The 15,367-nt window shown below is 39.3% G+C and overlaps 1 protein-coding gene across 6 annotated transcripts in view; it reads right to left on the bottom strand.

Moving 5' to 3' along the window:
• Positions 1-15,367, bottom strand: part of LOC126253797 (ATP-binding cassette sub-family C member 5-like) — a 546,227-nt gene that overhangs the window by 15,988 nt on the left and 514,872 nt on the right. For all 6 annotated transcript variants that reach the window (XM_049955254.1, XM_049955255.1, XM_049955256.1 and 3 more), the window contains one exon: positions 9,063-9,255. In XM_049955254.1, the coding sequence (XP_049811211.1) occupies positions 9,063-9,255 (193 nt within the window). The remainder of the gene's footprint in view (positions 1-9,062; positions 9,256-15,367) is intronic.

The following is a 15,367-nucleotide window of genomic DNA, read 5'->3' as shown; positions in this document are numbered from 1 at the left end:
GCTCTGCGAGTAGAGAGAGCCAAAGCCTCAGCAGTTAATAGTAGCCTATCTGTGAATGTGTTTGTTTACAAGGACCACGCCTGTATAATAGACTCTCTCTCAGATTTGCTGTTCAAGTTAAGTAAAGTTATTGAGTCACTCAGATTAAGTGTACTTCCCTGATGTGTTTGAAATTCCCTGATTTGTTCGACCTATACTTGAGTATTGCTCATCAGTGTGGGATCCATACCAGATCGGGTTGACGGAGGAGATAGAGAAGATCCAAAGAAGAGCGGCGCGTTTCGTCACAGGGTTATTTGGTAACCGTGATAGTGTTACGGAGATGTTTAGCAAACTCAAGTGGCAGACTCTGTAAGAGAGGCGCTCTGCATCGCGGTGTAGCTTGCTCACCAGGTTTCGAGAGGGTGCGTTTCTGGATGAGGTATCGAATATATTGCTTCCCCCTGCTTACACCTCCCGAGGAGATCACGAATGTAAAATTAGAGAGATTTGAGCGCGCACGGAGGCTTTCAGACAGTCGTTCTTTCCGCGAACCATACGCGACTGGAACAGAAAAGGGAGTTAATGACAGTGGCATGTAAAGTGCCCTCCGCCACACACCGTTGGGTGGCTTGCGAAGTATAAATGTAGATCTCTGCTTTTTATATAAGCATCCACCTATTCCTTGGCACCCACCTCTTGTGGGTGCAACGCAGGTGACGAATATATGCTCACGAGTTTTCTGGTTCTACTTCTCACTCTACAGCCACCTGGTGACAACATTTATATTTGTGTTTCTCTATTTTTTGCAGATTTGTCATTGTTTCTGTGCTTCCCAATTCTTGATTCTGTTCTCATTTCAGATGCTGGCCTGCATCTGCCTCCAAATTAACTGTGTGTTCTTGTACCTTCGGAGCCTAACTATTTCGTGTGTTCCATTATCTTTCTTACTGTTGTGTGTTGATCGTGGATAGCCCTCCACAAAGAACCACTACTAACACAGATTTTCAGCTGCAGGTGCAGTAGCTGAATAATTTACTGGAAATGATGACCAGACTGTTCGCTACACAAGCAAACCCTGTACCACCACCTCCACCAATCACAGCACTGCCACAGCCAGCAGTGTCTGTTCCCATACCACCATTCCATGATTTTGACTCAATGCAGGAGGAGTGGTTCGAGTACCATGCATGGCTCAATGCTTGTCTGCAGGTACGTCGAGTTAAAGGTAGGGACAAACAGAACCCTGGATGGTAAGTGTCCTCTGACTCAGGGTTCTGCGTGACTTTTCCAAACTACCCCTTTCCATAAACCTCACCAATCTTTTTCCTTCATCCCTCTTCCTTTCCCTTCAATGCTTTGGCAAGTCTCCCCTGACTTGGGGTTCTTGGCAACTTTTCCGAATTATACCCTTTTCCTAAATATCCTCTTCTCTCATCCCCCTTCCTTCCCATTCAACCCTTATACCAGAAGAAGCAGCCACTGGTTCTGAAAGCTTGTAAATTTGAGTACCTTTCATATGTGTGTTCTCCTGCCATACCTTGGTGAGTAGATTTTTTTTTCTATCCAATTAAATTGCATTAAAGAGGTAGCTGCATGTTACAAATTGTTTTGTTTGCAGAGACAACATAATCAAACTCATAAGCAGTGGGTAGCAGACTTATAACGGCTTAGTGCTACAGCAAATTTCAGTGTGATTGGGGATGTTATTACGGTGATGCCATTATCAGGCATGCCATTACTCAGAATCTGTGAGATCCTCGGATACACAAATAGATTCTCAAGTATTCTGACACTAGTTTGCAACAGGCTTTGGAATTAGTGGAGCAGAGGACTTGTGTGACATTACAGCAGTCAACTTTGTGCAATATATACTAGTAATAAATGGAGTGTGCTTGTAGCTCGCACCCACAGTGTGCACAGTCTCAGTGGGCTAGGTAGCAAACTAGTGGAGTTTCACAGCACACAAGCACCTGTCGTGATGCTAAGTATTGTTATTGTGGCAAGCACAGTCACAATCAAGCTGTCTGTTTGTAAAAACACAAGTTCAAAATGCACTTTGCATGGTCTCAAATGTCTCAGTCAATGGATGTCAATGCAATTTTGTCCAAGCTCTAGTATTAAACAGTGCAAAGTAAATGCAAAGGAAAAGAAGTCACAAACTTCTTCTATTCAGCATCAGACAAATAAAAATTGTTTTCACATAACAAATTGCGAATCGCAAAGCATGCATGCAGTTGGACACTGGTTCATCAGTGACCTTGCTGAACACAAATACTTACAAACTGTTAGGCAAGCCCCAAACTACATAAGTTGCAGGCATCTCTTTCTGATTATGGTGGACATGACATTCCTGCGCTAGGTATTTGCAGCTTACCTGCTACTTTCTGTGACACACTGAAAACAGTTTCATTCACAGTTTTTTGTTCACATGCCAATGAAAATATTTTTGACATGGATTTGCTTGATTTTTTGTTTGCAAATTCAAGACAATGTCCTCTCTGTAAACTCTTCTTTGACTATAGAGAGAGTAGCTCAACTTTGTGGTGAATTTAGAGACAATTTTCAAGGAGATCTTGAAAGAGCTAATAATTTTGAGGCTTACATTACCATGAAAGACAATGCACAACCACAGTTTTGCTACACACGGATAATCCCTCATACTATCCAAATCAGGTGGTACAAGAATTCTTATCCTGGCAAGACTATTGTGTGATTTTCCCTGTAGCAGGCAGTCAGTGGGCATCACCTTTAGTGGCAATAATGAAACCTTCAGACAGATTACATTTCTGTGCTGATTTCAAGGGAACAGTAAATCCACAAACCATGATTGACTCTTTTCCTTTGCCACGGTCTGAGGAACTCATGGACAAACTTGGTGCAAGTTATTTCATTTCCACCATTGATTTTCAAGATACTTATTTGCAGCTTCCTTTGGATGACTAATCAGAAGAAGATTTGGTGATCAACACTCACATAGAGTTATTTTTTGAGACACTCACTTGAATTTTTCAACATTATTTGTTATAGTTGACTGCAACAGTTCCTTATTGTTTATACTATTTGGATGACGTAATCATTTTGGGTTGTACTCCTGATGAACATCTTTCCAATCTCAGGAAATTGTTTCAAGTGCTCCCAAATGATGGATTAAAGTTTAATAAAGGCAAGTGCTCCTTCTTCCAGGCTAACATTTAATATTTAACACATGTGATTAATAGTCAGTGCATCCACCCTTTGCAGACACATTTAATCACCACAAGGGACTTCCCAGCCACTTAGAATGCAAGTGAAATCCAAGTTTTGTTGGGTAAACTGACTTATATCATTTGGTTCATTCCAGACATTGCACAGACTGGAGCTCCATCGCATCATCTTTGATGAAAGAATGTTCTGTTTGAGTGGACCAAAGAGTGTCAAGTCACATTTCAGAATCTTAGATGTGCTTTATTGAGTGAATGTTATTTGGTGCATTTTGATCCCGCCAAGCTCATTGTGCTTGTTGTTGGCACATCCTCTTTCAGAATTAGTGCTGTTCTCTCATACAAGAATGGACCAGAGGACAGTGCCTTTACATAGAAACTCCTCAATAAAGTGCAGTGCAGCTACTTGCATATTGGGAACGAAGCTCTTGCTATCATATACAGGTTTCCAAATTACACCAATAATTATATGACAGAAAATTCTACTTGGTGGCTGAGCACAAACCTCTCAACTTATTGTTCAACTCTTCCAAGCCAATCCCTCTGCGCACGGTGAAAAAGTTTCAGAGACGGTCTCTACTCCTCTCCAATTACCAATACGAAATTGTGCACAGGCCAATGGCTAAGCATTCAACATGGACACTCTTTCTCATCTACCAACTGCCACTGATTTGGTGTTCAACACTTCAGAGGACTCTTGCCTTCACTGTAATTTTCAGAAGAATGAAACACTTGATGGTTTTCCCACTGACCACCATCAGATTGCTCGGGCAATGGCTGCAGACCCCAGTGTCAATATTCTGTTGCAGTACTTCTGCAACAGTTGGCTGCAGGAATTGAGCAGAATAGTGATCTGGTGGTATGTCATTTTTTGCTCTTCAGCACAACTTTTCTGTCCAGCAGAATGTTATCCTATTACATATGGACAATGATCAATCTTGTGCAGTAGTGCCACATTTGCTTCAGAAGGAAATTCTTCGCCTTCTCCATCAAAGACATTGGGGCACTGTATGGACTAGGCACCTCCCCCGACATCATTGTACACGGGCTGGCACGGACATGCAAATCAAACAATTCACTTCTCACTGTTGACAATATGTGGAACACTAGACTGCCTCACCACAGAAATTTTTTGTTTGGCCTAAGCCCAGCACCCATTGGCAGTACCTGCTTATTGACTTTGCATGTCCCTAGTGGAACTGTCATTGGCTTTTGTGGTAGATTAATTTAGGAAGCTTCTGTTTGTGATGACCATGGAATCCACCATGACAGCTAGTACTATAAAGACTCTGACATCAATTTTTTATATTTTAGGTCTACCGGAAATTTTAGTTTTGGGCAATGGTCCCCAATGAACTTTGGCAAAATTTCAACAGTTCTGTGTCACCAGTGGTATCAAGGATGTAATGGCAGCACCGACCCACCCTCAATGTAATGGTGAAGCAGAACATTTCATCCAAACATTAAAGTACCACGTGAACAAGTTATGCATTTCACATATGTGGAACCAGGCATTAATGCCCTTCCTCTCATCATACAGTTCCCAGCCACACAACAGCAAATCACCAGTGGAGCTCTCGCACGGATGCTGACATCAAATGCTGCTTCAGCTGCTGCATCATCTGCAATGATCTATCCTCCTTCCCCAGAACTCTAAATTTAAGGTTAATGATGTTTTTTTTCTGAATTTTTGGCAGATGCAGGTGCTGGGAACAAGGCCTTATCAAGAAAGTGTTGGGATGCTCTTTTATGTCTTACAGGTCCCACTGGGCTAAAAGAAGCATCATCAGAATCAGCTTCGCTTGTGTGAGCTGTGTAATCCTGCTGCACATTTTCCCTTTCCAGGTTTGGTGCCAAGGAGGATGCTGCAGGCTCACTGCGTTCACCTCCCTTTGGTCCTCCACTGCTGATACCGGACAGGGAGCCAATAATGAATGTGCTGCTATTACTGTCACCATCATCAAGGCTCCAGCCACGAGAGGTGGCTCAACTTCACCCTGCCACCTTCTGGTTGGCCTCCACGGAACCTCCAGGTGCTGTCGTGCCTTCACTGATAGAAGGAAATGTTCCATCTCTGGGCATAGGGGCACACTGTATGGAAGATTTTTCAGCCATTGTTTCTGGCCCCAGTGGATGTCAGGGTGTGGACAGGAGCTGGCATCAGTTGCAGTTTTGGTTCCTGACTGGTCAGTGGCAACTGCTCCCAAATCCTACTCATTGTTGTTTTTACCAGGACCAATATACAACAGTGGCAAAAAGTTTTTTTTTTTTTTTGAATTTGCAGGTAGAGGGGGTAGGGAGAGGAATGTGACGTCATACAGTGTCAACACCCCTTCAGGCAGAATGCATCCTGAGGTTTGCACTAAACTATGTGACAGCTGTACCAATCTGTGGACATCTTGAAGCCACAGCTATGGCCGCATGCACAGGTAGTGCCACCACTATGCTGGAATAAGAAGATGCCACAGTGAGGCCAGCCCTGTCTGATAGCGGTCTATGAACAGAGTCAGCTGGAGCCTCAGCAGTTTATAGCAGCCTATCTGTGAATGTGTTTGTTTACAATGACATTGCCTATAAAGCAGATTCTCTCTTGGACTTGCTGTTCAACTTCAGTAACATAGCTATTTTACTCAGATTATGTGTACTTCTAATCATTTCTATTTTTTTGTCCAAGCACTCGCCTATTCCTTGGCAGCCACCTATGGCAGATCCAGTACTTTTATTGAATGCCACACAAACACCTACCAACAGAAGTATGATTGCATGGAGTACTAAATGAAATGTGTGACTGGGTTGAAGCTTTCTTGAAGGATGCACTTTGTACTGGATGAAGAGTCAGTGACAGATCTAGTATAAGGACTTCAGTTGTGCCCAAGGGAAGGGATGTTGGGACCTTTGCTGTAGAGCTGTATATTAATGACATAGCAGGCAACATTTATAGTAACCCTATACTTTCTGTAAATGACTGATTTATCTAGTATTAAGTACTGCCAGAAAAAAGCTGCATAATTATTTTATCAGATGATGATGAAAACCAAAGTGATGAAAAGATTGGTAACTCACTTTAAATGTTCAGAAATGTAAAACTGTGTATTTCACAAAATCAAAAATGTAGTATTCTATTGCCACAATATCAATTAATCAAAATTGGAACTACTCAACTCATACAAATACCTGAGTGTAACACTCTGTATGGATATCAAGTGGGATCACACATGCTTTGTTGTAGATAAAGCATGTGTCAGACTTTGATTCATTTGAAGGCTAATGGTAAAATACTGTCACTCTACGAAGGAGACTACTTACAAAATCACACTTGTAACTTATCCTAAAATATTGTTCAAGTGTGTGGGCCTCATACCAGCTGATATTTAATGTATACTAAGGAGAGCAGCACAAATGGTCCCACATTTGTCTGACTCCTGGGAGAGAATCAAAAAAATGCTGAAAAACCTGAAGTGGCTGTTTCTTGGATACAGATGCTAATTATTCTGTGAAAACATACTTACAAAATTTCAAGATCCAGTGTTAAGTGAGGGATCTAGGAATATACTAGACATGCCCTATGTGTCACTCCTACAGAACTACAAAGACAAGATCAGACTATTTACAATGTGCACAAAAGCATTTAAACAGTAACTGGTCCCATTTTGATCATGTGAATGGAACATGAAGAAGCCTTAATATGCAATCTTGCAAGTAACATAATATTACGCTTCATGTTTTGGAATAAATATGAATATCTTTTGAAGACTTTTAAAAACTCAGACTGAACACTTCCAAAATAATATTTTGAAAAATTCAAAATTTTAGAGCATCTTGTATGCAGCAATTGTGCTGGAATGGAATTTCAACTTGAGGGTTTTTCCCTCTTGAAGAAAAATATTTAATAATTTTTTTAAATTTTGTCCTTTGTTGCTGGATGCATGTTTGGAATTTTATTAAAGGGCTACAATGCATATAACATTTTATTTTCTAATTATTTCTGGTTTCAGTTAGTGGGAATTAAATGACCCACTTAATAATAAATAACAAATTAAACAAAATTCAATAGTAAACATAAAAACTGCTGCAGGAAGAATAACTGCCAATAGAGCAGATGGATACACTTAAATTGAAAACCGTCCCATTCGCAGCTCGTGGTCCAGTGGCTAGCATTGCTGCCTCTGAATCACGGGGTGCCGGGTTCGATTCCTGGCCAGGTTGGGGATTTTCTCTGCCCAGAAACTGAGTGCTTGTGTTGTCCTCATCATTTCATCATCATCATCATCATCATCGTTCATGAAAGTGATTAGACTGGACTGTGTAAAAAATTGTTCTGTGAAAAAATTGGGACTTTGTATGGGCACTGAAGACCACGCAGTTGAATGCCCCACAAACCAAACATCAACATCATTGAAAACTGCCTTCTAAGCTTTCAGAACAATAGGTTCCTAGATGTAATAGGTAAAGACAACAGATAGCAAGAAAGACGTTCAAGGTCACTTGGCATATGGGACTTAAACTTTATAACGAATTTCCCAAAAAGATAAAAGCAAATACTGAGGTCAAAACCCTTGGAGAGCCTTTGAAGTCATATTTACAGCACCACTCCTTTTAAACCATCAAAGAATATTTAAATGTAGGTATTACAATTGAGCTACCAGAGATAGAGATCGACTGTGCATGAGGTGTGTGGTGTGTGGTGTGTGTGTATGTGTGTGTGTGTGTGTGTGTGTGTGTGTGTGTGTTTTCTTTACTGAGGAAGGCCTTGGTTGAAAACCCAATGTGTAACAGTCTTTTTGTCATGCCTGTCTGCAATTCAACACGTCATCCCTAATGCAGTTAAATATATGTAGTGTATTACAGAAATATTTAAATGAAGAAAGTGTATCATTTATAATTTAATATGTATGCATGATAATAACTTCCATGTGACTGATATCTTAAGTATAAGCTGCTTTTGTAGACTACAGGAGCAACAAAAATACAATACAATTTTTTAGGAAGGAGGTTGGAATAAAAGTGTGGAGTGCTCAGTAGGTAACCCCCAAGGCCCGCGCCCCTGGCTCCTCCCCTCTTCCCATCTAATAGTCTCCAATTAATTTTCCTTTTCACATATGGTACTTGAATTGACTGCTTTAAGGAAAATGCATATAACTACCCTTTTTTTTAAATTTATTTACGATGCACAATAAGTATATCCACACTGGAATAGCAATTGAAGCAAAAAGCTTAAGCAATCTTTTCATCTATGTTAAAGAGGTGTTCCCAGCATAATGCAGTAATTGAACTATGCAAGTCACTCTACTTTTAAATAACAGTTTATTAAAGTGAACACATTCAGCATAATTTGAAAGCAAGTTAAATATTTTAATGATACCTGGAGGGGTAAGCCAAATATGGTTTTGTGAAAATGAAGGCCAATAAACAAAAGAAAGGGAGAAAAAAAATAAAAGATGAATTTTATGTAGGGAATCAGAACCAAAATAAGTTGCAGAGACTATGTCAATGAGCTCAGTTTCAAATCTCATGTGACTGGAGATGCAAGTGAAAAAAACTTAAAACAAATAGTCAGAGAGTAAGCAGCATTTGTCTAACATTTCAACATTGCTGATAAGTAAAGAGGTTAGTGGTAACAAATTGCATCCAACGAATCTGTTATTTTTCTCAGTGTCCCAGTATAAGCTTTGTGCATCACACACAATTTTCACCACAGTGCTCAACTCTCTTATCTATGTGATTCTTATTTTGATGTTCACCATGAATAATAGTATCTAAGATACAATTGTTTAAGGTCAAATTTTAAGACAAATGATGTAATAATTCAAATGCAGCTCCTTATTTTTCTAGTTTAATCCAATTTGCATAATTTAACTATGGAAAAATGTGACAACATACCTTACAATTCCGCAGCAGTGCTCTAGCAAGACACAATAATTGTTTCTCACCAGTAGACAGACTGTCCCCTTCCTGAGTCACCTTAGCATCCAACTGTCCCTTCATTGAAAGAACCTTGTCTCGTAATTTTGTTCTTTCCAATGCAAGCCAGATCTCTGCATCTGTATATTGACAATTTAAATCTAGGTTTGACCTGCAAATTTTAATATGAGGTGATTATTATTGCTAAATGGACTTTTTAAAGTTTAAGTGTGATGATGATGTTTGCGACAAATAATTTTAAGGAAATAAGAATTCCTGAGTTAGAAAAAAAACAAACTGACGTTTATGTGTTAGGAAAAAATGCAAAGTAGTTCATTACATAATGATGCATAGAATTAAACATGAAATTCCTTTAGTCGTGGAAAAAAAAATGTGCTGCTGTTATTATTCATAAAAACACAGGCTTAATTGCTGACAAATTCACATGATATGTGGAAGTTTACAAACATAATTTACAATAAAACATTGTTCTGTATCCTGGATTTTAAATATGTAGCAATGTTTGCAAGTATTTTATAAAGTGTTTTAAATGATATAAAACATGAAGGATCTTATTTCTAGGATGGCAAATTTCCGAAACTAGAAAACTAGCACATCCCCTGAGTCAGAAGTGCTAGGAGATTTTCCATATGTACACTGTAAGGACAAAAGGCATGGATCCCAACTTGAGACTGTGGATGGATGTCTTACATGAAAACCTGAATAACCAACTAATAATAAGTTAGTAGCACCATTTGTTTCCTGCTGATTGTTGTGGTTTATTAATTATTGAAGGGATTATTCCTTGTGTTTACCAATATTGTAGCATGGTACAAAATTCACAAAGCGAAAGACCATTTCCTTCGAATACTTTTTTTTCACAACAACATGTAGTTTTTCATTTTTAGCCAACAAGGCTTTGCCCAACTAGCAGGTAGAGCAGCTTCATAAAATTTAGCAAAGACGTTTATTGAAACAAACAACCATTATTAAAAACTGCACGAATTATAATTTACTTTTCAGTTATTGTTTTCATTTTTATTCATCCCCAAATAACTCTCTCTCAGTGTGGATGTCACTCATTGATATTCGAGACTGTGGCAGGGAAGCTGACTGTTTGTATCATGTAAGGAGACATACAGGGTATATCAAAAAGAATCATCCAATGTGGCACATCTATATTTCTGAAACTAATAAACATATACAGTGAATTTTGTTTTTTGATGAACAGGAAAGTCAAAACATTTTTTTTCATACCTTACCATAGGTGTTCAATACACCTCTCTTGAGATACACAGCACATGTCAATGTGGAATTCAAATTGTTCTCACATTGCAGTGAGCATGCCTTGAGTTACAGCTTCCACAGCTACTGTTCTGTGATGTTTCAGTTCATTCACTGTTATTGGTAATGGAGGCACATAAACAGAGTCTTTTATAAACCCCCACAAAAAATTATTGGATACAGTCATGTCTGGTGACATTGGAGGCGAGTAATGTAAGGCTGAATCATTTGGTCCAGTGTGACTGATCCATCATTCAGTAATCCTTTGATTTAAAAATTCCTGCATATCCAGATGCCAGTGTGGCAGTGCCTCATCCTGCTTGTAAATGAAGTCATTTGAATCAGTCTCCAACTGTGGGAAAGAAAGTTCTCAAGCATATTGTGATATGTGCTTCCTGTAAAATTGTTGTCGGCAAAGAAAAATGAACCATACACCTTATCTCAAATAACATAATAGTTACAATTTTTTAAATTTGATGATTCATTCTGATGTACCATGCAAAACTCGAGAGTTTGCTCTTTCCAACGGAACATTGTTCATGCATGTATTTCAGATAACATAATAGTTATGATTTTTTAAAAATCGGATGAGTCTCCTTGGTATCCCCTGTATTTTGGAATTTAGTATGTGAATAAAAGACTGTAACGTTAAACACAGATGGTCCTCTGAAATAGTGATAGATCATAGTACAATCTTAAAACACACCCTAATCTGACTGTCCTTCCAACATCCTCCCACCACTGTGGCGATGAACCAGAGTAACTGTCTGACAGAAGGCATCTGCAAACTGGTTACTGTGTTTCTGTAGAAAGATTACTGATCTTGTTGACTGACGCCTCCAACCAATTACTTATAGCCTACCTTCCCATTACAAGAACACAAATCACTTCCTTCACCATCTTTCAACCGTTTCCAACTCATGACAACCTGGTTCCTTGTTTGTTGCTATTGACACTACCTCTGGACCCATGAGTGGAAGATCATTCTGGAAACCATCCCCCAGGTTGTGGATAAGCCATATCTTGGTAATATCTTTTCTTCCAGGTGGGCTACTCTTGCAAGATTCACGGGAGAGCTTCTGTGAAGTTTGGATGGTAGGAGATGAGGTACTGGTGGATGTAAAGCTGTGAGGACAGTTCATGAGTCATGCTTGGTTGTCTCAGTTGGCAGAGCACTTGCCTGCGAAAGGCAAAGGTCCCAAGTTCAAGTCTTGGTCTGTTACACAGTTTTAATCTGCCAGGAAGATTCACTACGTCCATATTCACTAAGACACATCATGCCCATGACCTTGCTGGTATTGAGCACTATTTCTCCCAATGTTCTGCCAACTCCAAACATACTACCTCATTCCTAGCACACCAAACTAATTATATTCTAAGTTGTCATCACATGGGATGAGGCAGCTAACACTGACGTAGAGAGGAAATTGAACCTCATGAGACACAGCACCTGTGTCACATGGAACATCCCAGTTAATGTGATTTGTCACTATAGCGCTCTCCAGTGTCATCTGTTGGCTGCTGGCTGTATCTGGCTTGCAATCCACAGAGTTTGTTTATGATATTGGACACACAAAAAATTCTTACGTTACCTCTACTAAAATGCATGTTTCTTCCCTTTTCCATGTGCCATTTGTATTGTTCTGTCTGTTGAATACACAAATAAAAACTTCAGTATCCATAAACATGTTGCAAGACAAGAAGAAATGTTCCATGTCCAATCGGTAAGGACATAAGCTTATAAAAATTTACAAGATTGGACAAACTTACTCTTGAAAGAGAATGCACTTATATTTACATAACATCAAATGTTATAGAAAATATTTCTATAAATTTGATAAGAAAATTCCATAACCTTTTATAAAATATGAAGGTAAGAATATAGAAAATAAAACAAAAATAAAAATAAATAAATAAAATGGATGACCCTGCTACACATGGTTTTGTGACTTAGTATTATACCTTGTATTTTATGTTCTGATCTTCTGAAGGCTTTAATCAGTGATATTGTTATTAACTGGCATACAATTACAACAACTCCTACCAAGAACGATGCATTTTTGATGACTCTTCAATGTGCTGTTGCATTAAAATGGTGTACTTTCATAACAAACAAGTTATAACATGTAAAGAACTAAATTTGAAAATTTTTTAACCACCGATAATGACATTTCCTGGCATTTAGTACAACAAACTGTACCAATAATTATGCGTTTTTGAGCAAGATCTTCAATGTGCTGGTATGTAGAAACAGCATACATTCATATGGAGTCAGTTATAATATAAAATCCACTGAATATAGGCTTCAACTGAAAAATAATAAAGACAATATGGCACCTCACAAGTTCTGCTTATGATGTAGAGAGCATTCTTGCCTGTTATTGTTTCGTCCTTTAGTAGTATGTTGCGAAAACAACACTGAATTTATTTTGTGTTTCACATGAGACAATGGATCATCGATCTGGAATAAAAGGAAGCAATGGTACAAAACTAATACAGCTACACATCAACTCATTGTGTGAGAGGATGGCATTACACATAACTGATTATCTAATGGTAGATACACAAACTAATCTGTAAATGGCCATTGGTCCTGCAGGGCAGTCTCATATATCAACCTGTTTATAAGCCACCTAGAAGAAATCTTCCTAGTTATCCAAGATGCTTAACCCCACTTCTGCTTTGGGTTTATTGATGACATCATTATGGTCTAAAACCAGATATAAGGCATTCTATGCTCATTTCACCACAGCCTCAACACCTTCTCTGCTACCTATTTCCTCCGAACCTCCTCAGACCAACATGACACCTTTCTTGACACTGACATCCATCCCTTGATGGCTCCATAAAAATCTAGGTTTATATCAAGGCCACAAACCATCAACTACCTCCATTATGACAGTTGGCATCCCTTCCACACTACTCCCATAAATCATGGCAACATGTGGACAGCACATCTGCAGTGACAATCAGTCTCTTGCATGTTATGGTCTACAAGCAGGCTGGTACATGATGGTGCCCATGCTCATAGTGCAGGTCAGTTTGACACTTACAGGCAAACAATATCCTTAAAAGTTCACCCACAAACAGATCTCCTGTGTCATATACACACAGGCATTTAATTCCCCCACTGCTCACAAGAAATCTGTTGCAAAGGGACAAATCCCCCTCCCTTCCAAATATAGCCCTGTGCTGGAACAACTTAACAATGTGCTTTGCTAGGACTTTGAATACCTTTCGACATGCCCTGAAATGAAGAACATCCTTCCCATTATCCTTCCCACTTTCCCCTAACTGGTATTGCACTGCCCATCTAATCAATTAAATACCCTCTTCCATCCTTACGCACCACACATAGTCCCAACTCATTGCCACATGGATTACGTCTGTGTGAACGATACAGGTGTGAGACCTGTGCTATGCACCCTCCAAATGCATCCTTTTATTCCTGATCTGTCTCAGCCATATCATACCCCATCAGAAGCAGGGCTAACTGTGAAAGTAGTTATATCATATACTATCTTTACCATAACTTAAACACGGTCTTTTATGTGGGCATGATCATAAGGCAATGTCCACCTGAATTATTGGGCACTGTCAAAGTATGGCCCAGAGCATTGTTGACAACTCAGAGGCAGAACTTGCTGTTGGGCATTACATGTTCATCACAGTCCATGCTACCTGCATCTCCTCACAACCATGTGCCCTCTCCATCCCCTCTCTCAAGCACACATACAAGCTTCTCTTGAATTACTTAGACGTAAACTGTGCTTCAATATAACTTTCAGTATCATAATGCAGCAAATGCAGCCATTGCCTCCAGGAGAGGAAAGAAAACTGTTGGAATTAACGTACAAATAAATTGCCACAGGTTGTGTATTATTTGATTATTACTAGATTTTCTCATCAGACATGAGAATCTTCTGGTATTTATTGCCCTGAAGATAATATATTAAAGGTATAAAGTTCCACTCGGTACCAATGTTAAAATAAACTGATACATGCATTGGTATTGCAATTCTCCTATCTTCGATCTCCACTAGTCTCACACCCATCTCTAGGCCTCATGTCTTCCACTTTACTTGACATATCTTCACTCAGTCTTTTGTCTCTGCAGTTTTAAACCTTCTCTGTTCTATCATCCCCTCCCCCCACACCGAACTATCTTCTTCTAGTTCAATACTCCCTTTGTGTACTACACTTAATTGCCTTGTCTGTGCCATCCTATTCCAGTTCCTTGCAGTCTCTCCCTTGCAGCTATGAGCCTCCATTCCCTCCACCCTTCCCTTCTGCTACCTGTTTCCTTGCTCTTCTCACTCACACCTCCTGATACAACCTCTCACCCTGGTGAAATACCAGTGCCACAGCAATGTAGTCCACCAAGGTTGGTTTGTGTGTGTGTGTGTGTGTGTGGGTGGGTGGGAGGGTGTGTGGGTGGGTGCATGTGTGCATGCCTGTCAACCATTCAGTTATTCAACTACATGGTGAGTGGTTACCACTTCTCTTTCCATTATTTAGAAATACATGTTTGTCATTTGTGTTTTGATATTATGGTATAGATAATAAACTGAATCAAAAATTACTTATAACTGACACCTTCAACAAGTATAGACACAGCACCAATGTGATGGAAAGTTGTTCCCTAACTAAAAGAAAAATATTGACGCTAATGCTATCATCTCAGGCAAAGAATTAAAACTTCCAAATGTCAAATTTATGCATGTTAGTAAAGCTGGAGAATAGTATACTTTGTTACTCTCTGCATCCATATCTAATGAGACATGGAAAATATATTGAGAAGGCGGGTTAGATTGTGCCGCAGGGATGTGTTCATTGCAATATATAACGATACTATGTCTAGTGAGGTCAAAATTCAGCCTGACTGTGAACATATCTGGGTGTGAGTAACCAGCCTTGGTGCACTCGAATTAGTCACTGGCTACTTTTAATGGGCATCCAACTTTACTACTAAAGCTGCAGAGGTATTCCAGGAAAGTCTA

This window comes from Schistocerca nitens, chromosome 1 (genome assembly GCF_023898315.1).
Source record: "Schistocerca nitens isolate TAMUIC-IGC-003100 chromosome 1, iqSchNite1.1, whole genome shotgun sequence".
NCBI lineage: Eukaryota > Metazoa > Arthropoda > Insecta > Orthoptera > Acrididae > Schistocerca > Schistocerca nitens.
Note: the sequence above shows the minus strand (reverse complement) of the source record. Positions and strands in the feature narration are given on the sequence as shown.